The 25,522-nt window shown below is 46.4% G+C and overlaps 1 protein-coding gene across 3 annotated transcripts in view; it reads left to right on the forward strand.

Moving 5' to 3' along the window:
• Positions 1–1,527: 1,527 nt before the first annotated feature.
• Positions 1,528–25,522, forward strand: part of PRKCE (protein kinase C epsilon) — a 497,130-nt gene continuing 473,135 nt past the window's right edge. For all 3 annotated transcript variants that reach the window (XR_006215687.1, XM_042981318.1, XM_007097856.3), the window contains exon 1: positions 1,528–2,325. Coding sequence is in view for 2 of the 3 variants with exons in the window: in XM_042981318.1 (XP_042837252.1) it covers positions 1,978–2,325 (348 nt within the window). In the remaining variant the exon portion in view is untranslated. The remainder of the gene's footprint in view (positions 2,326–25,522) is intronic.

A 25,522-nucleotide genomic window follows, 5' to 3' on the forward strand; every position in this document is an offset into this window, starting at 1 on the left:
AAATTCTTCCCTAGCAGCCCAAGGCTCGCCTCACGTGATCAGCCGCCGCCGCGGCTTCCAGCGAGAGTTTAAAGGTTACGGAGGAAATTAGCGCGGACACAGGCACTCGCCCCCCGGAGGGCGCGCCCCGTTTTGCCGCAGCTCGACGGCCGCTGTCAGCGCACTGATCAGAGCCATGTCCCCCAAAAGGGCACAGACAAGGCCTGGAGTAAATATGAAGTCACTTTGTAAAAAATAAACAAACACAAATAGAGCCGGGGCTCTACTGAGCTTTCAGTTGTCAACAAGTTCTCGCGGCCCGAAAAGTCCAGGAGAGATCCCAAAGGGGGGAAATGCCCCCAAAGCAAGGGAAGAGAGAATGCATGTTTAAAAAACTCGCACCAAGCTTTGCACGCCCCTCCCTTCTCCCCTCCCCCACCGCGGTGGAGCAGGGACTCTCCGGACAGAATGACAGACAGACGGGCCAATACTCCGCCCGCTGCTCTCGCCCGCCTCGGCCCGAGTGGGGTGGGACTGGGGGAGGGTCCCGACTCTCCTCCGGCAGTGCGACCCCCACCACTCCCCCACCCCCCGGCTCTACGAGACCGTGTTGGCCGTGGAGCCCCGGGGAAACGCGCGGTCCGCTGATCTCCCGGTGGAGACCAGAGACGAGGTGTCCACGGCCCGAGGCGTCCGCACCGCCGTCCGCAACGCCGCCACTCCCCGGGGTCCCGCGCGGGTCCCCTGCTCGGCTCCCCCGCCCGCCGCCGCGACCCGGCAGGCTCGCCCTCTCTGCGTCGTTCCTCTCTTCAGCTCACTTTTCCCGTATTGCTCCCCCAACAGGCAAAACTTTCTATTTCCCCAAACACAGGAGCGCGCGCGCGCGTGCACACACATACACACACACACACACACACACACACACACATACACACATACACACACACACACACACACACACACACACACACACACACACACACACACACACTGACGTCTTTTGCGCATTTCCTGCATTAGAGGGAGGGAGACTCGCTCGCACACCGACGGAGGGAGAAGAGACCGAGGGGGAGAGCGGGCGGGCGGGCGGCGAGCGAGCGGCAGCCGAGAGCGGGGACGCGGGGAGCGCGGCCGGCGGGCGCCGGCGCCCGGGAGGTGGGGCCGCGCCGAGTCGCAGTCCCGGCCCCGCCGCCGCCGCGCTGCGCACCGCCCGGTGCCGGCCTGCGCCCCGAGCCCGAGCGGCGGCCACCCCGACTCCCCGGCCCGCGCGGATGTGAGATTCCGGGCTCCTGGCGCCTCCCGACCGCCGACTGCCGCGCCGCGCGGCTTCGCCCAAGAGGAGACGGCCAGGCGGGCTGTGCGGCTTGTGGATTTTTAAAAATTTGGCTCCGAGGAGGACCATTTCCTCTCGACATGCATCCCTCCGGATAGACTGAACATCCCTCGATCCATCCCCCGCCCCGCGCGGTCAGAGGCAGGCGCTGGGTGTGCGAAGAGGATCCGGGTTGAAATCTGCGCCCCCGGTTCTTGTCCCCGCCCCGTCCCACCTCCCCCTCCCCCTCCCGGAGTCGAAATTTCCCGGGGATTATGTTTCGGAAAGGTAGGTAAGCGCCGGGCGCGGCGCCCGCGTCCCCGCAGCCCGGACCCGGAGAGCCAGCGAGGCGGCGACACAGCCCCCGCGGCTTGCAGCGAAGCCGACAGCTCGTCTCCTCTTCTGGGGGTGCTGCTGGTGGTAGGGGGGGAGAGACTTGCTCCAAACGCGAACGTCCCTCAGCTCTCCCCCCCTCCCTGTTTTCCGTTAGGAGCCCGGCGAGGAAATACATGCACTCGCCGAGAATCGCCCGCGCTAGGGCGCAACGCTACAAGGTGTAGGGAGAGTGTGGGGTGGGGTGAGAGGGGACCCAGGAGTCCCCGTGGCTCAGAGCGCCGGGGCGTCGGTTCTTCATTCCTGCCCTCGGGGCGGACGGAGTGACCCGGCCCCCACTCCCCGCCCCGACCATGGTAGTGTTCAATGGCCTTCTTAAGATCAAAATCTGCGAGGCAGTGAGCTTGAAGCCCACAGCCTGGTCGCTGCGCCATGCGGTGGGACCCCGGCCGCAGACTTTCCTTCTTGACCCCTACATCGCCCTCAACGTGGACGACTCGCGCATCGGCCAAACGGCCACCAAGCAGAAGACCAATAGCCCGGCCTGGCACGACGAGTTCGTCACCGATGTGTGCAATGGGCGCAAGATCGAGCTGGCCGTCTTCCACGATGCCCCCATCGGCTACGACGACTTCGTGGCCAACTGCACCATCCAGTTTGAGGAGCTGCTGCAGAACGGGAGCCGGCACTTCGAGGACTGGGTGAGTCGGGCGCCTCCGGATCCAGGAGCCCAGCTGTGGGGTCCCGGGGAAGCACTCGCGGCCTTGGCGTTGGTCATGGGGCGCCGAGACTTATTGCCATCTGGGGTGTGTGTGTATGTGTCTCAGTTGCCTTGGGGAAGCATACTTCATTTCGTAGGTGGGGAGAAGTAGGTGCTGGGGCAAGGAAGAGAAGACTTGGCAAGAGGGTCAGGCCCTCTGTCCCCTCCAGACAACGGGTGCTACAGGGCGCTCGCAAGCTGGGGGAGCCCCCAGCCGCTGGTGCTGAAGGTTGGCAGAGAACCCGGCGCCTTCCGCAGGCGCGTGGTGGGCTGGCTGTGTGTGATTGTGTGTGGGTGGGTTCCTCCGTCCCTGGAGAGGCACGTGGAGCCTTAGACTGAAGGCTTCTCGCACGTCCTGGCTTTGTCCTGTGTAGCCCAGTGAGGAGCTGCTTTATTTTTCCCTCCGGGAGGAAGCTAGCTTGTTTCTGTTCTGTTGCATGGTGGTTAGCTCATCTTCTGACATACAGGGAGAAAAATGTGTTCTCCTCTAGGATGTCTCCTCCAGGGTCCCAGCAACGTAAGACCAGCTTGTTTTGCCCGGTGCATCGCCCATTCATCCAGAATGAGTGTTGTACTTTTAAAATGATTCTGCTTGTGAGAAATTGGAAGTCAGTGCTTTGAATCCCACTTAAAGTTATATTATTTCCCTGTTTTGATTTTTCAAGGTAACTGTGCAGTGTGATACTGTTTCTAAGTCTGACATTGAGTTGATTGATTACATTGTCAGAATATTAGGGACTTGGAAATAGGCCTCCCCTGTCCAGGTACTATAAGCCAAATGCATTCAACCGTGGCCCCCACAGAAGCAGGGAAACAAACCTTGCCTTTGCCCTTTTTGGAAGGAAGGTATTAAATTAGGAAATGGATTTTGGTGTTTTCCGATATGCTACATGTTTCCACCGAGAGCAGGTGTGGCTCTGGGTGCATATGTTTTCAGGGTTCTTTGGTCTATACCAAAAGAAATATCTGGATCCTCATGGAGAAATATAGAGGAATCCCCTTCTAATTATCAAAAGCAGACCACTTGGTGATTTTCCTAGGGTCAGAGGTTGCATACGGACCACCTTGGAGTATCACCTTACATATTTTTAAAAAGGAGATGGAGTTTTTAGAGGAAAATAGGAAAAAAGCCTCTTCTCTTTATGCTCACGCTGTGATGTAGTCTGCCCGAAACCATGGTTACGGGGCTTACAGGGAAGCTCCAACAAACCATACCAAGTACCACCCTGGGAGATTTGCGGCTTACACTTTGGGAAGCAGGCAGACCTTTGTGGAGTCCCAAAGAACACATTGCCATCCCATTCTGTGCCGTTTCAGCAATGCCCCTTCCTTCTGCCTGCCTCCCACCATCAGACTTCCCACCCACTCCCCATTTCCTTTCCACACGTGGGCTCTTTGACTCAGGAAAGTAGTGCACGTCTGAGGGGGAGCTGCAGGGATAGCTAATTTCAGGACCAGACCTTCACACTAAGAACTTGTGGTTTTGAATTTGTTGTCTTAGAACAGGAAGAGGATGGGAAAAACGTGAGTATGGCAGTGAAGCCATCCATAGGGTCTTTGCTGTCTATGCCGATGAGGGAGGTGGAGAGTGAGGCAGAGAGCAGGTGGGATGAACAGTGGGGCTGCTTTAGCCACAGAACACATCTTGTTGGAGGGAGAGGTGCCCGAGTGTCTCTGGTGATGCTTTGCCGGAGCCTGCCCCAGCCCTAGGTTCATCAGGGCACCGTCCCCACGTTGGAGCATTTGCCGTGAAGCATCCAGTGAGCACTAGCCTTGTATGGTTATTATTCTCTAAGGTTCGCAAATTCATGTTGGACTTGGCCCTGGACCAGATCAGCTAGTGCAGATGCAGGTTTTAGAGACAAGGACATTGAGTCTCAGAGAAGCCCAGTGGGTACCCAAGGTCACATGACAAGCACAGGGCCCCCTACATCTATTGCCCATGGCTTGTCTGGGAGAGAACTGAGCCCCCTGGTCCTTGCAGTGTATTCTCCCTGCAGATTCTTGTGCCGTGTCCCTGATGTTTTCATGGTACACAATAATTTAAAGTGCTTTCAAAATCGTATCTCTTTTGTCTCGTAGCAAATATGAATTAGGTACAACAGGTATTGGACAGATAAAAAAAGCAAACAAAAAAACACCAAAACTTGAGTTACAAAAAGGTCAGAAGGAGGCATGAATTGGGCATGAGGTGGTGGGTAGCATTTAAAGAGGTATTCACAATAGGAGACATCATTCCATGGGCACAGACACTGCTGGAATAAAGGTTGAGAACACCTGTGGTCAAGGTTGGGGAACAGACAGGCATGGCCCAAACTGAGGGTGCCTGTCAGCAAGGGTCAGGCAGGATAAAATTTCCCCCATTTAAGACTTTTCTCTTCATACCACCTGTGCTATTATTTATTTAAAACCTTTAAACACTGATTCCCTTATTTCTCACTTTAGCCCCAGTATCACAGGTTGGAATATTGCGGTTGCAATTTTTCTTCGTTCACATGAACATAAACACATGGCTTCTAAAATAAAAAGGAAGGAAGTTCATGTCAGGTACCTCTTCACATCGTTAGCTATACGGGGAGCCACAATTTGGATACACTGGAGTAGGAGAAAGTTTAGAAAACTGAGGTGGATTCTAGAATGTTTGAAAGCCAGGCTGAGATAATTATTCTCCAGATAATGAGAGATGCATCAGTTGTGATGACAAAGGGAGTTGTTTTAGAGAAAGCTCATTACAGAGAGATGGGAAGATCTCACTTGTACTGAAAGCAGAAACCCATTAAACACTGTTGCTGTCGCTTGTTTTCCAGGAACGAGATATTAATGCTTCTGTGACTTGAGTGTGCATTAGAATCACTAGGGGAGGGTGTTAAAAATATAGGTCTGCCTATATCTGTACCTTCAGAGCTTTTCATTCGGTAGTTTAGGACAAGTGCTGGGAATCCTTATTTGTAACCAGTGGTCCAAGAGAATTTGACCAAAGCATACTTTGAGAAACATTGGGGGAGAATAAAACAGCAGGGGAGGGAGGGTTCCGGATAATTCTTGCATCGAGACTTTGTACACAGAAATGTCCTGAAATTTTATAGTAGACCTTTGTGATTCCTCAAGCAAGATTTATAAGCATAGTTGTGGAAACAAGAAGGATGGGGATTCCTTAGAAGCAGGGGCCCGGCGAATGCTGGATGGAGCTGCTTTGCATTGAGGACAGATGGTGGGAGCATGGTGGATGGCAGAGGGTAGAAGGAGCGAGCACGTGACAGCTGACTGCTCCTGTTCGCAGTCTGGAGTTTGCTCTGCGGTCACCTCACTTAGTGTGTACTCTGAGCTCGGCCCTTCCCTGTTCCACCACCCCTGCCTCTGAAGACATCTTTGGTTTGTGTCACTCCCTGCCTTCCTCCCCGGTGTAGAAGAGGCACTCCTAATGCAGTGATAATGACAGTCATTTTCTGAGAGGTGGTACAGCCCAGTGCTTAAGGGCAGAGCTCTGGAGGGAAGCTGCTTGGGTTCGAATCCTGCCTCTACCACCAATAGCTTTTGTGACCTTTAGTGAGATATTTAACCTGTGTTCCTGTTTCTTCCTCTGTAAAAAGTGGATGACGGTAAAAGTCTCTACTTCTAACAAAATGCATTTGTTGAAGGGATGAAAGGAGTTAATACATGGAAAGTGATAGACCGAGGCCTGCCCTCAGCAAGAGCTCATGAACGTTTAGCGACTACAGTTAGTATTATGTCCCCTAAGCCTACCATGGGATTGGTCCCAGAAAGGGTTCTTTATAGAGTTGATTATTATACAGGACCTAAATAAGCCAGGTTTTCATCTCCAAAATGTTTCTTTTCAATTGGATAGCCTCGTCTGGCAAGGAATGGGACACTAGTGTTTCTGTTTCATATTTCCCAAATAGCTCATTAACAAGGTTTCTCAAAATTATTCCACCCTGCTGACCCTGTGAGATAGGCCAACACTCTTTCTGAAGGGGTCAGGCTCAGGAACTGTTACTTTGTGTTGACCCCAGAATCCCATGGGGAGACTGTTACAACAGCAGAGGCCCAGGCCAACCCCCTGTTAGTTCAGATGCTGATGCTCTGGGCAGAGCCTGAGGACTGGCTTGGTGGTTAAACTGGCCCTGTTCTGTCTCACAGGGAGGGTGGCTTGAGTACCCCTCGATATACACTGCCTGAAGGCATCTCTCTACCTTCAGGACTTTTGTGGGGAAATCTTAGAAGATCCCTGAAAGCTATTATTATCATTTAGATAGAGTGAGGTGGGAAGGGTCTAGAAAGGGGTGTGGAAGGACTGGGCGTGGTCAAAGCCCCTTTCCACCTATGCAACATACACCTTGAATTTGTCCACCAACAGCTCAGGTTCCAGGATTTCTCCATACTCGACTCCCTACTGACTCCTATAATACTTAACATCTCATTAAATATTGCTCCCTATGGTTATTTAACCACTGCCCTAAGGGTTAGTTCTTGCCCCAGTGCTATCGCAAAAAGCCACTTGGCATGGGGGCCCTGCAGTTAAAGGGTCTTCTGGGCAGTCAGACCTTGTCTGTCAGCCCTATTTCTCCTCTGTATTGTCTTTTACCAGCAGCTGAGTTAGTGAATATTTGAGACCCCCAGTTCCCTAACTCTTCAGTGGGCCCCTCTCCCTTGGATCTGTAGATTCTACCTACAGGATACATCTACCATTCTTTTTTTTTTTTTAATGTTTATTTATTTTTAGAGAGAGAGAGAGAGAGAGAGTGTGTGTGTTTGTGCGCGCGCTCGAGGGCGGGGGCGGGGGGGTAGAAGCAGAGAGAGAGAGAAAGGGAGACACAGAATCTGAAGCAGGCTCCAGGCTCTGAGTTGTCAGCACAGAGCCCGACGAGGGGCTCGAACCCACGAACCATGAGATCATGACCTGACCTGACACTTAACCAACTGAGCCACTCAGGTGCCCCAGGTTGCATCTGTCATTCTTGAGGCATGTGACTTAGGCTCTTTATGTCTGTTTCTTCATCTGTAAAATGGGACTATAATAGTTCTCATAAAGTTTGACAACCTCTTGGGGGTTTTTATGAGAAATAAGAGAATCTATGTAAAGTTCTTAGCAAAGGGCCAGGCTACAGTACATTCTAACAATTTTATTAATAGTTGAAGAGTTATATGTGTATATTCATAGTTTTAGAATCTTAAATCAGAACATATGGTCCAGTGATATTTCTCTCTTTGATTTGTGAATGTATTTATATGAAAAGTCTCACATAGTCTAAAAATAAAGTTAATTTAATTACGCTTAACAATTGCCTTTTTGAAAATATTAGAATCACTTGAAATGAGATTGTTTTGAAAAGTCTAGGAATTGTGTGGCCACTGTAGTCAAAGATTAATTATTTATTGAAGCATCTGACCAATTGAAAATAAGGATATTTGGGAGCTGCTGTTTTGGTTTTACTGTATCAATTTCATCTAGTTTCATGGATTTACATACATTCTCAATGCTGTTGACTCCAAATTCCTAATTCCAGCCTATGTAACTATAGCTTCAGAACTCATATATGTGATTGCCTTCTGGTCATTATCATTTGATTGTGCAAGGGCATCTCAAACTCTATTATGTCAAAAACTGTGTATCTGATTCCCCCCTCCCCAATCTAAGCCTCTTACAGGCTTCCCCATCTCAAGAAATGTCAACTGCATCCTTTCAGTTGCCTGGGCCAGAATCCGTTGGAAGCCGTTCTTGATGCCTGGCATTCTGATGCCCCCATATCCAGGCGCACAGCAGCATTTGTTTTCTCTGCCTTCAAAATATATCCCAAATATGGTTATCTTTGTTTACCTCTGCTGACATCACTCTGGCCCTAGACCTTATCATCTCATACCTGGATTATTTCTACAGCATCCTAACTGTTTCCCCTCTGACACAACTTCACCAGCTCATGCCGCTCAGTTCACAGACCTCTTGGTAGAAACCCACGTCCTTATAACCTACAAGGCCAACACGGTCAGCCTCCCGTTATGACCTCTCTGACCCTATATTGCTTGCTACTTTTTTCCATCATTCCTTTCCCAGCCATGTTGACCCACTCGACCCCCTTAAACATATTCACCATGTTCCTACCTCAGTCTTTGCACTGGCTGTTCCATCTTTCTGGAATGTTCCTTTCCCAGGTATCCTCATGGATCAAGCCTTTACTCAAATATCACATTCTCAGTAAGGCCTTTTCTGGTAACCCTATTTAAAATTTCACCCTTCTCCTTGATGTTTTACATACTCCTTTCTTGCTTTAGTTTTACTCTTTGGGTCTTATCTCTATCTTATATGTTTTTCTTAATTGTCTGTCTCTAACACCAGAACAGAAGTTCTATAAATGCACTGGTGTTTGTTCACTGCTCTACCCTTGGTATCCCAGACAGTTCCTGGTCCCCTGTTGAATGAGTGAATGAATTTAATTGAACAAGTGTGTATTCCCTTAGCAAGTCGGGGACTTGGTAAGACAAAAGTTGTCTATGATATCAAGGAGGGTGAAATCTAGCTGGGAAGACCAGTGTGGTAAACGGTTGAAGGAATTCCTTTAAACAGTCTTTGTGTACATTTGAAAGAAGTGAGGAGAAGACAGAAGGAAAGGATATCTCATAAAAAATCTGTGGGATCCTTGAAGCTGTTCTTATGGAAGAAAGCCATATTATTTCCACACAAGTGGAAAGTGGAGGGACAGAGGGAGGGGGAAGGGAGAGAATCTCAAGCAGGCAGCAGGCTCAGTGCAGAGCCTGGTGTGGGTCTCCGTCCCATGATCATGAGATCATGGCCTGAGCCAAAATCAAGAGTCGGAGGCTCACCTGACTGAGCCACCCAGGGACCCCTTTGAGAGGAGTTATAAACACTCTGGGTGTCAGGGCCTGTGCAAGGTGCTGTGGGAAGGGGAGAAGAAAAAGGCCCACTTGTCCTCCCTTTGAGGAGTTTAAAATCAAGTTTAAATTCTCCTAAGGGCCTTAGATACAAAACCTTTTGTAATTGACAACAACAAGAAATGAAATTTTAAATTCCAGTGCCTGAACTCCAGTGCCGGAACTCATTGAAGCATATGCAGACAAAGCTTCCAGGATTTCACTTAGACTAAAAGAACTCCAGAGCAGGCCTGCAGTATTTTACATAAATAAAAGCTACACTTGGCAAAACATTATATTTCTCTCCAAGTTCCTCTGGGTATATATGGTCTGGTTAAGTAATTACAATCTATTATAATGCTAATCAGCAGGGCTGCACCTGTTTGAAATCCAGTTCTCTGGCAGAAACCATGTGAAGTGGCCAAAAGTCTGTACTGTGCTGGGATTGCAGAGGGGACAGGAACGTACTGTTGTCACTGCAGCTTACTGGCCACTAAACAGAATGGAGACTCCAGAGGGAATATGATTGAGCCCCATGATATCATGCCTGAGAGGAAGGGGGAAAGCACAATCTGTTAACGAATCCAAGCACAGAAATGAGAACCTCTCCTGCCCCACCCCTCCCGGTCCCCTCTACTTCACCTTGAAGTCTCAGAGAGGTAGTTTTTTAAGGCAGTGAAAAAGTCACCTTTATTTGCCAGCAAGGCATAAACTCGTTGAGCTAATGACTCCAAGGGGTAGATCAGATTAAAGATACAATCAGGTTCAAGAAGGGTTTAGGAAAATCATGGTGGGCTGATCAGTAATTAATTATCGAGGAAAAACTTTGATTTTGCTTATGTCCTTCTTGAGTCGATTTTTTTTTTCAGACTGTAGTATCTCTTGATGCCAGTAGTCTTACCCTAGCCAAATACAAGCATCTTGTGAGTAGAAGTGTCTTCCTCCCAGTGGTTCACCAAGCAGAGTATGAGCCACTCAGGGAGTACAGGTAGCCAGTCACTCATCCGGCAGCACTCTTTCATCAGACTAACTTAGATTCTGCTCTTCTTAGAAGTTCACCATCCAGTACAGTGCTGGAAAGAAAGATGGCGGAACTCACAAAAGATTCTAACCAGTGGACAAAGTGGTATGCTCATTCATTGCTCTAGCCATCCTTTCATCCATTTAGCAAATATTTACTGAATACTTTATATGCCAGGTGCCATGCCAGGAGCTGTTCTCATGGAGCATGTAGTCTGGTAGGAGACACAATATTAATCTATGAGTAACACAGATCTTTTGGTGAATAAAATTGTAATTAAGAAGGAGAGCCCATCCCAGGGTTTTCTGAGCCTGGGGACACCCTAGGCTTCACCTCCTCAGGGCTGGGTTCACTAATACTTCCCCCCAACTCCCTGAGAAATTTATTGACTAGGAGTCAGGTGATTTCTATTGATCAGTGGGGTTTGACCTTAGATTCCACACCTGTGAAGGCAGGCGTTAGTATAGACCTAGATACCCTTGGGTAAGGCCTCTGTTAACAATGATCCGTACTTGGCTCTCTGCATTTTGGGCCTTGACTTTGCTCAGCCTAGCACTTGATGATATTTTATCTTTATTGTTCTCCATGAAGCTAAGTCTTATATCTCTGAAAAACTGCCAGCCTCTGCTTTTTTTCCCTCCTTATCTTTATTACTGTGATCGAAATCACAAAGTCATTTTTGATAGCTTGCTTCTTTACGTACTGTTCAAGGCCCACAAAAATATATTTATTTTTTAAATGGAGCCCTCCGTCTATATGACTGAGCCACTCCAAAGATATTCCAAAAGCAAACAAGCAAGCAGAATTTCTGGAATGCAGGGCTTATGACTCCATCTCCCTACCTTTTGGAATGGATGATTAAACCATTTTGGGTGGCCGAGAGAATCATCAGTCAACCACCGAGGATGGGACGTGTAATCGACCAGTGTTTGCCAGGGTATCTTTCAAAGAGTAGGAGCCTTCTAATAATTTCAGATTGCTGTGATCAAAGAGGTTGGGAAATTTTGCAGAGTCAAATGCGCATTAGTATATTTAAGGCGCCAAGATGGCCTGTAGGAAAGGGACTTGTATCCCTCTGTGTGTAGCTACATATATCTCAAACTTATCCATCATAGAATGCCCGTATTTGTGAAAAAACTATTAGCATCATAGAACTAGTGGACATACTTTGCAAAACATTATAATTAGATAAAAGAAGAAATGGACCTTCCTCAAGTGGGCCCTTTGGGGATTCGGGATTAACACCCTTTTATGAAACAGTGAAGTTGAAGACCCTGTGGGACATCACAGGAGAGGAGATTAATGTGGGTTCTACTAGTTGGCAAAGGCTTCTTCATAAGATTTTGAGCCAGGCCTTGTCAAAAATGGAATCTGGGTAGGGAAGGGAGCCCCTCTAAATGGGAGGAAGAGCATACAAAATGTTGGGCAAGCAGTTTTTTAGCATTTTGGGTGATGAGGGCAGTTAGGAAACCAGTGAGGTCAAAGGAGGGATGCAATCCAAAAATAATTGCTTCATTAACAAAGCACACACAAAAACCAAAATGATAAGCTATCCAAAGAAAGGGAACAGTGGACAGAATGGATATTCATGCATTCATCTGTTTATCCAGCTAGCCAGCCAGCCATTCAACAAATAAATAATAAACACTTTTTACGTTCTAGGGATTTTGCTCAGAGCGAGGTGTTGAACAGCATCACTACGATGATATGTTGAACTCTTGATTATCAAGGGAATCTATCCTAAGGGTTAACCCCAATCTCCCACGCTATATTTCCAGCTGATTTTCTTTGTTTATTTCTTAATAGGCCCGATAGAGATGAAGAAGAGCTTTGTAGGATGACATCCTTCATGTCATTGAGTGGTGACTTAATCTAAATTCATGGATCTTGAACAGTCACGTGGGCTTTGGAGTCAGTCCTGGGTCGGATTCTAGTTTTCTCAATTGTGGCTGCATGATATTAGGAAAATTATTTAACCTATCTACCAGTCCCCTCATCTGTAAAATGGGCATCATAGCTACCTTGTAGAGTTATTATAATGACAGATGAAACATGAAAAAGTGCCCAGCTTCCAGCAAGTTCTCAATAAATGGTAATTAATTATTGGTAATTGTCTGCATTTAATACTTTTTATTTGATACAGGTGAAACTGTGCTTTTGTCTGAAGATTTCATTCAGTAATGGCCAAATGAGGAGTTTTGTTCCATTCCCTACTTCCCTCCCTCTCTGAAATAAGTTGGCAACAGGAATTCAGCATTTGCCAGATTCCAGGTGTGCAGAACTAGAACTTGGTGCTTCTTAGGCAGCCCCTGGGGTGGGAGGTTCAGGGAACATGGATTACCTGTTTTGGGGCTGGCTTTGGTCCTGACCTACTTGATGCATTGCGCCCTCTGGAATTTTTTAAAAAAATTATAAAAATGTTTATTTTTAAGACAGAGAGACAGAGTGTGAGTGGGGGAGGGGCAGAGAGAGAGGGAGACACAGAATCCGAAGCAGGCAGGGTTTGAACTCACGAACTGTGAGATCACGACCTGAGCCGAAGTCAGATGCTTAACCAACAGAACCACCCAGGCACCCCTGGAATTTTTAAAAAGTAGATTCAGTGTTGCATTTTAACCTGAACATCACCTGCATTAACTCATGAGCCTAATGGGGTGACTGAGGTTTGAGGATTTCTTACCGTCTGTTTGCTGTGGCCCAGGTGTACATCCCATTTCTCTGGGCCAAAGCACCTGACTGCGTTTTCCTACCGTGTGTCTCTTCAGTAAGCCCAGCCTCTAACGGAATGCACACGGGTTGCCGCGTTCTGGCCTGAATGTCGGTAGTGCACAAAGGTACCGCACTGAGAGACCAGGACTTTGCTTTTGTCCAGGACATCAGAATTGCTAAGGTAAACATGAGTTGAAGGGTAGCCAGCCTTTTGAAAAGATTATTGGAGGCTTGTAAGGAATCATAATTCCTTCGTTAATTTTCTGTTAGGACCCTTGGTTTTTAAGCTCAGATTTCATTTTAGATAATTGATACTGAAGTAATGAGACTAAAGGTGGCAGAGAGCTCATATGACCATGAAGGATCAGTTCTTGCAAACTGTCTTTTCTTCTTGCCTTCAACCACATGAATCCTTTTCTTCCTTTAAAACCTTCTTTGGAATTCACCCAAGAGCAGGGATCTGGGTCTTCTGTTTTATAGCTTTGTGACTTTGTGAAAATTCACTTGACCTCCTCAAACTTTTGTTTCCTTGTTTATGAAAAGGGTTAGCAATAGTCACCCTTCTTGGGTTGTAGGGCTGTGGGCAGGATTGAATGAGGGACAGGTAGGTGAAGGTTCTTGGGCCTGTCAGCATTAACTCTGAGTCCTATTGATGAGCAGTGGTATGCTTTTGTAGACCTTCATATATTGAAATTGATTTGAAAAGTTTGTTTTTGGCACCCAGCCTCCTTTATCTGTATCCTTTGCTCTTCCAGGAATCTGTCCTATTTCTGTTAGGTGCCCAGAGCCCAGAGTTGCGAGATGAAATGAAATACATGATGCCCAGTTCGATTTGAACTTCAGATAAACAACAAATACTTTTCTGCTATAAGTATGTCCTAAACATTGCATGGGACATACACTACCAAAGTATCTCTTGTGCAGAATTCAGGTTTAACTGGGCATCCTGCCTTTTTATTTGCTAAAGCTGGACCTGTGTCCCCCGACCCCACTAACAAAACATGCCCAGGAAAAGGATATGTTCATCATCTCTTTGTCCCACTGAAGGCAGAAGAGGGAGATTTGCAGTCACTTTAAAATGGAAGGCTTAATTAGCCCCTTGTTAACACAATTCCAGCATTAGCCAGAAGTAGGGAACATGTTTTTCTGATGAATGACCCCTTTCAAGAACCCCTGGAATCATGGAGGCAGCCTCCTGCCTGAAAGTTTGAAGTTCAGTCCACACCACTGGCCTGTTCTGTGCCTCAGGACCCCATAGCTTCTCACTTTCCTGGTACTGAGGATGAGAGCTCTATTCACAGAAAGTGCAAGTCACTGGCCATGACCACCTAGCTGTTTTAAAAATATTTTTTTCATTTTAGAAAAGAATAGCTCACTTAAGTTTTAGGTGCCTGAGTACGAATTCATGATGATAGCTTTAGGGCTCGTTTTCATATCTTTATTAGCCTTGTTCTCCAGAATCCAGGGGATTTATATAAGAGTTGTGCAATGGCACTAAATACCCTTTTGGGGTGCTCAGAACCAGTTGTCCCCCTACCCCCACTCCTAGTTACTTATAGAATAGAATCTAGCTTCATCGTTCCAGCAGACATTCAGGGTCCTACGTGGCTTGTGTCCATCCCCTCCCCCATTTTCTGCTAAGTGAATCCCGCGTCCTGCATGCTGGGAGCCTCCTGCACGGTGGCTTGTTTCTCTCATCCTGTCCAGTATTTCTTGGTACTCTGATCCCCGCATGTCCATATTCCTGGAATACTCCAACCACCTCTCCTAGTCTCCCTCCTCCTTGGGCCTCCTTCCTAGAACTCTCCGGGCTATAGCTCTTTTGGCCCTTGGAATCCTGGTAGCTTTTACTGTTCGCACTCTCTACTTAAAATTATTGATGTCTAGTGTTCATGTTGGGATATTCTCTATCTGTTCTCTTATAGAGGTAGAAAAGATCCCAGAGAGTAAACACTTGGGCCAGTTTGTGCTAACACTTGACATATTGCCTTGTACATGATAGATGTTCGATTGTTTAAGTAAATTTTAACATTAAATTATAATAGTATTTAACTAAACAGTAGGTGTTCTATAGACATTTGTTCTGGAGTGTTCTCCTTCCTTCCATGACAGAGAGTGTGGTAGTATTTAAAAATCATACACACACACACACGCACACACATATCTGTATGTTATTTTTAAAAAGGAAAAGGCAAGGGAGGGTGCTGACATAATAGGGAGAATTTTTATCTTTTACCTTCATTTCAACATTATTTAAAAAAATCAATAAACTTTGCTTTTCTTTAAAAGTTTATTTTTAAGAGAGAGAGAGAGAGCAAGAGAGCGAGCACAAGCAGCAGAGGGGGAGAGAGAGAGAGACAAAGAATCCGAAGCAGGCTCCAGGCTCTGAACTGTCAGTGCAGAGCCTGACACTGGGCTCAAACCCACGAACTGGGAGATTATGACCTGAGATGAAGTTGGATACTTAACCAACTGAGCCAGCCAGGCGCCCCTAGACTTTGCTTTTTTTGGAGCAGTTTTGGGTTTACCAAAAATTTAGCAGAAAGTACAGGCAGTTCCCATATACTGCCTCATTTGCACATATAGTTTCCCCTGTTATTACAGGTGACCCTTGTACAATGAGGGGGTTAGGGACACTGACCCTGTGCAGTTGAAAATCTGAGTATAACCCGACTCCCCCAAAACTTAACTGCTAATAGCCTGTGGTTGATCAGATGCTTTACCAGTAACTTAAACAATAGATTAACACGTTATTTGGTATGTTGAATATGTAGATACGATATACTGTATTCTTACAAAGAAAACTAGAGAAAAGAAAATGTTATTAAGAAAATCATAGGGAGGAGAAAATACATTTATAGTACTGTACTGTATTTATTGAAAAAACCTGCCTATTAGTGGACCTGCACAGTTGAAACCCAGGTTGTTAAAGGGTCAACTGTATGTGTATATATTTGACTTGTAAGAAAAGGTGAAAAAGATAGAGTACAGTGACTGCATTTTGAAGCAGGTGGCATCATGGCTAAATGCAAAGGCTTTGCACTAGAGGGACAGGTCCCAATCCTGGTTGTACCACTGAACCAGCTCTGCGTTCCTTTTTTTTTTTTTTAGTTTAATTTTGAGAGACAGAGAGCGCTCGAGGTGGAAGGCAGTGGGAGGAGAGAGAGAGGGAGACACAGAATCTGAAGCAGGCTCCAGACTCTGAGTTGTCAGCATGGAGCCCAATACAGGGCTTGAACCCATGAGCCTCAATATCATGACCTGAGCCAGAGTCGGTCGCACAGGCGCCCCTGTGCATCCTTCTGACAAGTTGTCTAACCTCTCTGAGACTTCATTTCATCATCTATAAAACAAGATCAGTAATATCTCTCTAATCGTGTTATTTGGAATAAACAATGTAACGTGTAGCAAATGCTTAGAAAAGCGCTTATCACATGATAAGCGCACACAAAATGTTAGCTGTTGTTGCTATTATTATTATTATTTTTTAAGTAGGTCTTAATGCCCAGCATGGAGCCCAACGCGAGGCTTGACCATGACCCTGAGATCAAGGCCTGAGCTAAGATCAAGGGTCGAATGTCTCATTGACTGAGCCATCCAGGAACCCTATTATTATTATTATTATTATCATTATCATTATATTGTAAAAAATAAATTGTAGATTATGTGGTCTAGGATTTATGTTGTGAGAGTGCCTGGTTAGATTCTGTGTGTTGCAGGGTCTCTAGGGATTACGGATTGCTTTCCATCTGAGAGGCATGACTTGGATAGAGGGGTTGTTCTAATTAGAATGAGTTGCATAGGAAATCACTATGGCTTGCTAAGTTTGTATTTGCTGCCTGCTTTCAAGCATTTGTGGGCCAATATACATTCACAAAAGGCTGCCTTCACAATGTGTTTGTTTATTCTTTATTAATTCGGCTCCACAGGAATGAGCGGTGTGACCTCAGGGAAGAAATGTAACTTCTCTGAATGTAGTTCCCGCAACTGTAAAATGCAAATAGTCATATTGGCTCTGCTTACCTCGTTGGGTTGGATACTCATTTTATATACTTCAGCAAAATGAAACATGTGACACACACACAAGTCATAGTTATGAACCACTTTCAGATTTGGGGAGGGGGGATAGCATTTTCATCCGAAGTTTGTGGATGAGAAAATTGAGGACAGTGTTGTCTCCTGGTAGGGACTAGAATAGAGCTTAGCTCTTATCTCCTCAAGTGCCTGATAACACTGAACAGCATTTGGGTTTCTCAGCCTAGCCCTTTTCACGTTGCCGGGGCTCAAGATTTAAAATTGATCTGCGGGCTTTGTTTCTAGGAAACTGGAGTCTTAGGAGCCCATCCCATGTGCAAGAGAACACGTCTCTTTCTCTTTGCTTCCTTACTCCTCCCTGGCTCTTTAAAATTTTTTTTCTTTATCACTGCTTATCATATGACTGTGCACAGACAACCGTGAAGCCAACTATTTTAAGGGGGAAAGGGAGGAAGACAGATAAGACAGTGATTCAGAAACAAGCAGGAAAGTGGAGTCATGTGGTTGTCCCCTTTGTGGGTGGGATGCATAGCAGTTTTGTAGACTCAGAAAGCCTCCTGAGTCCCTGGAGAGTAACTGAGGCCCATCAGGCATGTGTTTGAAAGCCCTTTCCAGTGCTCAGAGAAGATTCAGACCCAGACGGAGCACCCTTCACATGTGGATGCTTTCACCAGGGGTGTGCTGTTTACTGCTCTCCCTCCTGGAGGTTTGAGCCCTGCCCTGTGCATGGGGCAGTGCTAGGAGGAATAGGGGCTCCGAAGGAGATGTTTCCTACCTACACTCAGGAATATAAAAAGGAGAAATGCCTGCTTGAAAAGACTGATCACATCAGTTTTAGAAAGGAAAGTAGATCCTGTCCTAACCTATTGGTGGAATGATAGTGACGCCCACACACAGTAAGGCTGCCTGCCGTGTGCCTTCTCTAATGGGATTTGGATATTAGGCACGTGAGCATCATTTGACACTTTCCAAATTTAAATCAGTGAAGAACTTCTAGAATTTTCATCGGCTTCTTGTGGAGGATCCATTTTTTCATTTTGTGGGGGAGAAAAGAGGATCAGGGCATATCTTGAGTAGTTTTTCAAACTATAGGTTAGGACCCATCATTTGAGGTCATGAAATCCATTAGGTGGGTCTCAAATAGCAATTTTAAATATGGAAGCAGTGTAGAACAATATCAAAATTATCAGAAGGCATTGCATACAATAAGGGTAGATGTTGCTTTATAAAGCTTCTGTTTCAGTTTTACTTATATGAGTATTATTTATATGATCTTAATACTTACTGTGGGTCCCAATAAAAAAAATTTGGGGGGCACCTGGGTGGCTCAGTCAATTAAGCGTCTGACTTTGGCTCATGTCATGATCTCTTGGTTTGTGAGTTCGAGCCCCGCATCAGGCTCTGTGCTGACAGCTCAGGGCCTAGACCCTGCTTCAGATTCTGTCTCTCTCTCTCTCTCTCTCTCTCTCTCTCTCTCTCTATCTCTCTCTGCCCCTCCCCTGCTCTCGCTCTGTCTCTGTCTGTCTCCCTCTCTCTCTCAAGAATAAATAAATAAACTTAAAAAAATAAAAATAAAAATAAAAAAATTTTGAGAAATAATGGCCTAGAACACCAATTTTCACTTAACAGAACTTTACTTAGTACTAGTAAGATGTGGAAAACAAAGAAGACAGGGTTCTCTGCTCTCAGTAAGCTTTGAATGTGCTCAGCCAGACAGTTCCATAAAGGCAGATGTGTTAGGATTGTCCAGGGGAGGATCCACAAGGGTTTTGTGCAGGAGGTGGCTTCTGAAGAATGGGTAGGCTAGACTGGTTCTGAAAAACCTGCCCAACGACTCCTCCTTGAGCAAGTCCCGTAACAATGTAGGATGCAGATATGACCTGATGAACTGAAATACTTTATGTTCTCCAGGAGCACGCCCACCCCCCGCCCCGCCATCTCCTGAAATCCCTGCAGATGGCATGCAGAATCACATAGTGGTGCCTCATGGATACATGTTCTCCCTCTTAGTTTGACATCTCAGAAAAGTAAGACCCAGGGAAGTTAAATGATGGATCGACAGCTGGGGCAGATGAATAAGCACCTGCATTTCTTGGTTGTTAGGAAGAGCTATTTACTTATTCTATATTTACTATTTCACTATTTTAGCTATTACTATTTACTGTTTACATGCCTGGATATATAGTCTCGCAAACACACTGAGTCCAAGAGGCCCAGGGCATGGTCCAGAAGGTATTGATATCAGTGCCATGATACATTCAATACCATTATGTATTCTTTTTTTCATTTTTATTTTTTTTAGAGAGAGAGCGAGCACGAGTCAGGGAGAGGGGCCAAGGGGGAGAGAATCCTAAGCAGGCTGCACACTCAGCGCAGAGCCCCATGCGGGGCTTGATCCCATGACCGTGGAATCATGATCTGAGCTGAAATCAGGAGTCGGACACTCAACCAAACTGAGCCACCCAGGTGTCCCTACCTTTATGTATTTATACATTTAAGCTCTATTCAAAAGGCATTCAAATGAATCAAAATTCCTTCCTACCTTCGTCTTTGCTTCCCCTTTCTTTACTTTCTCTCTCTTTTCCTCTTAGGGATCATCAAATCATCCCTAAGTGGTGGAAAGGCCTATGGAACATATTCTCTCCAGTTGAAAGAATGTGAAAACTGATATCTAATAACAAATATTCATTAAATCGTCATGTACAGATGGAAAACTATAAGAGCTCAGAACTTCAGTGATTTGATCAAAATAAAAAATGCAGTAGAGACAGAAATTAGGAGCAAACAGGTTTCCTGATTCCTAGTAAGGTGCTTATGTAGCTAGCTGGATCCAAACCATTATCCACCTGCTACACTCCCATCATCCACCTCTATCTGCCCATCCAGGTTATCCGTCACAAGCTAAAGCCGATACCGTGTGTCTGGAACTTTTAATAAGGAGGCTGATGGATATATTTATGCTTCCAGTTTGTTCTCCAGCTGTTGACTGAAGTTGGAACAGTTTATCAGCTCACCCTTCGGGCTGACAAAAGTGGAGACTTGTCTCTTTTGTTGAGATAACCCTTCACCTGTCTCTTAGAGGTTGGTCTTTACCTGTCAAAAGGATAGTAAGGACTGTGATGAGGGATGATTACTTTTTTTTTTTTTAAGATTCTCCTTTTTGTTCCTCCCACTTCCAGAATTCTCTATAGTGTTCGGATGCATTTACTTTGTAATTCAGCCTACTGCAATGGCCAGATCCTTCCTCTTAAGTTGGAGCAGGGTTTTCTAAAATGTCGTCTGCAGAATAAAAGAAGTAAATCAATAAATGCCATAATCAAGTAGATTTGTGACACGATAGATTAAATAAAGCTAAACATTTTATTGCATGCCTTCTAAGAGCCTTTAATATGCTAATTTCCATTAATCTCCAGGATGACAGTTTAGTGAATAGTGTTCTCCAGCTCATTTGATCACGCAACACTGTTTTGGGGAGAAAAGCTGAGGTTGAACAAATGTTTTTATATGAAAATAGGGGTGCGAATGGGTCCCTCATTCGCAAGATTGTCTCAATGATATTGTAGTAGTTTTTGTTCTGTCTTTAGTCAACGACATTTATAAAGCAGTAGCAAAGCTAATGTTATGGTTTCTGAGATTGTTCATATAGAATTACATGGACTGAGACAGAACCCCATGGTTCCTCCTCTTTCCTGCTCCAAATCAGGCTGAATATCATCCAAGTTCAAGTGAACTCTCCCTCCTTCTCCTCAGAAATCACCTGTTACTTGGTTGTTGCTACCAATCAACTCAATTGTGAAGGCATATTTTAATATCCCATTCCCTTGTGTTTATTAGAAAAGATGGTGAAAAGCTATTTGCACAGATCTGAGTGTGATCAGATCTTTGGAGCTGACTTGCAACAAAAAATGTGAAGGAGGGCAGGAGGCAAAGATGGACTTCAGGTTTTCATGCCCTTGAGACCCCCTGTTAGCCTGGGGCAAAGTCAGTGTTCCTGGATTCCTCTTGCTGATAAACTCATTTACACTGAAGTGTAGACACATAATAACGAGTTATACGGGCTGGCATTTTAGAAGAGTGCTGTAGAGGATGACGTTTATGTGACAGCTCTGCCTCGGGAATTTTTGGATGGGAGTGACAGGTGAAGATAAGTTTTCTGGTCAAGAGAAATCTTTCAAAGCCAAGCACTCACTTTTACCCAGGCTGTTACTGAGACCATGCTCTATGTCAAGGGCTAGGCTCATCATGGAAGACTTCAACAGTGGGTCAGGCCCCAACTCACCTATGCTGAATGGACATATTTCTAGCATACCTCCCATTCGAAACACTTGTCCTTCCCCTCTGTGAGGGATTAGTGCTTTTCCACTTGAAAGGAAAAGCAGGCCATAAATTCCTAAGGAATTTTATGGGACTGTCCAAAGCACAGATTGGAAGCCAAGGAAAAATAAAACTCCAGCTTCTTTATGGAAAGTTGAATGGAAAAGAGAGATTGCTTCCTGAAAAGAGGGAGCCACTGCCTGAAGAAGTGGAGGTGGGGGTGGGAGGGGAGACTTCAGTGAGTCTACAAAAACTCCTCTTCTGGTGCCTTTGGCAAGTTTATGGGTATTCTGGGCCTCATGATGATGAACCAGAAGACTCACTTGGCTTCACTCGAGCAGGTGGTTGGACGGCTTGGGATGGCAAAAGGGATTACTTTGGTAGCAAGGTTTTTGGGTTTGGATTATGCCTGTTATAGATCCAGTATCTTAATTGACATCTGCCCCAACAAGGCAGAGAATTCTCCAGGCCGGACATGTACCTGATTCCAATTGAATGCTGGTTAAATGTTGGAGAAGGAAAAGAAGGGATGAAGTGGGAGTTTCTGAGGCTGGCTGACCAAGGGAGAAAGCAGACAGTTTCTGGAGACTGGACTTCATCATAAATTCCAAACAAACGGAACAGTCCGGAAGGTTGTATATTGCAAAACAAAATAGGACCGGCATGAGAAAGCACTCGGTAGACACGTACCGCGGTCTCCTTTCCAGAAAGTTTCCTCAAATGGAGAAGACCCGGCGAGCCCCTCATCGTCTTAACCCAAGCTTTCAACTCTTCTCTGCCCTCCTTTTCCTACAGCGGATGAGCACGGAGCTGTTTTTAAGTCTTTGCTTTCATGCTTTTATCCCATCTTTTACTCAGGCACTTTTACTGTGACTGCTTTGGGGGAAATAAATCCAGTCATTACACTGTCACTTCTCATTTTGGAATTGGAGTGAATCTCAATGAATCATAACAGTTGCATTTAATAAATTCTTCTGGGTATTGGCTAATTTGAAACCGGTCTGACGAGTTTTAAGGTCCGTGTGGTTTGGGGAAATGCAGCGGTGCATTTCCTGGTTTGGTCACCCCTTATTCCCCTCCACTCGGGCTCCTTCCGAGAGAGTGGAGAGAGTCGAGAGTTGCCAGTTTACTTGGCGCCTTATCTCCCCTCATCTTCTCTTCGGTTGGGAGGAGGGGTTGAGGGGGAGGGGCTGGGCTGAAGGTCATGCAAGAAGCTGCCAGGCCTCTCACCACTCGGAATTCCTAGGGGTCTTCAGGGAGCTGGGCCTCAGCCCGTGGAGGGCCCCGTGGGAGGCCACCGTCCACCAGGAAGCCCCATCCAGCTGGCAGGAATGGGGCGGGGGCTGGAGAGGGGGCAGATGCTGGTCATGGATATGAAAAAGTATTTCAGCATTGGGCTTCTTTTCCTCACACTCACTGCCTCCGCTCCAGGCTCTGACAAGAGAAGCTTCAGCCTGTCCACGTTGCTGTTGTGCCTCGGCTCTACAGTCATGGTGGTTAACGGGTGCCAGTGGCTGTTATTTTTCTGGAAGAAGTTACCGGAGTGGGGAGCTCTTGCGGGCCTTGGGAACTTCGTGGAGCCCCAAGATGGCTTCACTGGAGGAGATCACTACCCAAATCCTTTCCAGTCTCAGGGTGCTCCCCCCACCCCCCGCCCCTGCTTCTCTGCTGGGCGGTCAGCCCGGCTGACATTTCACAGCTCACCTGTGCAGGGTGGCCCGGCAGCTTGTGTTTTGATCGTTGTTTGCCTCACAAGGCAAGCATTCCAGTGACTGAAGTGTTGCTGTGAAAGAGATTTTTAGAAACCAAAACGAGGGCAACAAAATCACTTAAGACGTTTTGATAATTTCTTAAATGACACGGAGCCTTTTGCTCGCTTAACACGCGGTTCAGAATGACATCAATAAGCACTGTATTTTCACATCGAGAGGAGATTGAGTTCAAGACAGGAGAGAAGGAAGGTGCTGCTTGAAATCGATTCTGACCCACACACCAAAGCACAGCCAGGACGTGGCACCCGTGCGCGTAGATACTGTGGCCTTTGGCATTCTTTGCTGGACACACCCAAAGTTCCACTGTGATGAAAGGCTGTGTGAAGAGGGTCGTGAAAAGCTCACCGCAGGTTCTCAGGAGATGTGAGGGAGGGCAGCACATGCCCATCCTTCTGATTGTCCGGGGGGGAGGTATCAAGTGTCTCCATCCTTTCCTTCTTTCTTCCTGTTTTCTAGGTCATTCATGCACTCATTCCACAAGTCATTAGGGAGCCCCTGCCATGTGCCAGACATCAAGCTAGGCCCTGAGGGCATAACTAGGAACAGGACAGATACAGACCGTGACCTCAGAGGGCTTACATCAAATTGGAGGCAGATACACAAATAGGCAATTATTATATGGTATGCGACTTGCTGTGATGTATGCCGTGGGGGCATAAAAGGGGTGCTGAACTAGATGTGTGGGGGTGGGGGGCGGCTTTTGGGAAAAGGTGACATTTGAGCAAAGACCTAAAATGGGAAACTGAAAATAGTTTAGTGCAGCTGCATTGTGAAGTAGGGCGGTGGCTGGGGGTGACTTGGAAGCATGCAGAGGAATGAAATCTGTGTTGTCAGCGACTCCTTCCTTCCTTCTTCCTTCTTTCTTCTCTTCCTTCCTTAAGATTTAATCCTGGAGGGATGTCTGGGTGGCTCAGTCAGTTGAAGAGCTCTTGATTTCAGCTCAGGTCATGATCCCAGGGTCATGGGATCAAGCCCTGCATCAATCAGGCTCCGTGCTGAATGTGGAGCCTGCTTGAGATTCTCTCTCTCTCTCTGCCCCTCCTCCGCTCACTCACTCACTCACTCACTCACTCACTCACGCATGCTCGCTCTCTCTCTCTCTCTCTCTCTCTCTCCCCCACTCACCAAATAAATAAATACACTAGGGGCGCCTGGGTGGCGCAGTCGGTTAAGCGTCCGACTTCAGCCAGGTCACGATCTCGAGGTCCGTGAGTTCAAGCCCCTCGTCGGGCTCTGGGCTGATGGCTCAGAGCCTGGAGCCTGCTTCCGATTCTGTGTCTCCCTCTCTCTCTGCCCCTCGCCCGTTCATGCTCTGTCTCTCTCTGTCTCAAAAATAAAGAAACGTTAAAAAAAATTTTTTTTTTTTTAATAAATAAATACACTAAAAAAAAAAAGATTTAATCCTGGGGGAACCTGGGTGGCTCAGTCAATTAAGTGTTCAACTTTGGCTCAGGTCATGATCTCACGGGTTGTCAGTTTGGGCCCTGTGTCAGTCTCTGTGCTGACAGCTCAGAGCCTGGAGCCTGCTTTTGATTCTGTGTCTCCCTCTCTCTCTGCCCCTCCCCCACTCATTCTCTCTCTCTCTCTCTCTCTCTCTCTCTCTCTCTCTCTCTCTCTCTCTCAAAAATAAATATAATATTAAAAAAAAAAAAGAGGAGTCACGGGAGGCCACTTTAAGTGCACAGCAGTTTGTAAGTTTGGGCTCTATCTGAGGGTAACAGGGGAGCCAGTGAAAGATTTTCAAGCTGCAGGATAGCCTGATCAGGTTTGAATTTTATCATTCTCAAAAATGGACCAGAGAAGGGATTAAAAAATGAGAGAACTGTTGTAGTTAGTGAGCCAGTTAGAGATGCTGGTGACCCCAAGTGGGAAATTGGCAGGGCTGATAGTGATTGTGAAAGTTAGAGCCAGCAGTGGACTGAATGGGGGTGGGGGGGTGGGGAGGGAGGTGAGGAAGGCTGGGATCTAGGATGAAACCTAGTTTTCTGGCTTGAGCAATGGGTGGCTGTGGGCTCTATTTACTGACTGTGGGCGATTCAGAGGAGCAGGTGCCTTTATGTGTGCTGGGTCTTTGACGGCTGCTGTAGATGGGCTTTGTTACAGAATAAATAGGGCTGTGTAAGGCAGGAGTGATGAGGAGGACTGAAGGGTGAATTCAGTGATAGAAACTCTGAAGAGGTGCTAGGAGCTAGGATGAGCATATCAGTAGTTTTCCCGCCCTTTTCTCTGCTCCTGCAATGTAAATATCAACCTTATTTTATGTGAGTCTGAGAAATCTTTTAGGACCTAGTCAACCAACTGGCGGGTTCATCCACTGATCCAGGGGAAAGCTCTGTGTCTTAGTTATATCCGGGGAATTTCTACCCACTTGGCTCTTCTGCCTTCCTCATCTATTTCTTTTTGGTTTTCTTGGGTTGTAT

Source organism: Panthera tigris, chromosome A3 (genome assembly GCF_018350195.1).
Source record: "Panthera tigris isolate Pti1 chromosome A3, P.tigris_Pti1_mat1.1, whole genome shotgun sequence".
Taxonomy (NCBI): Eukaryota; Metazoa; Chordata; class Mammalia; order Carnivora; family Felidae; genus Panthera; species Panthera tigris.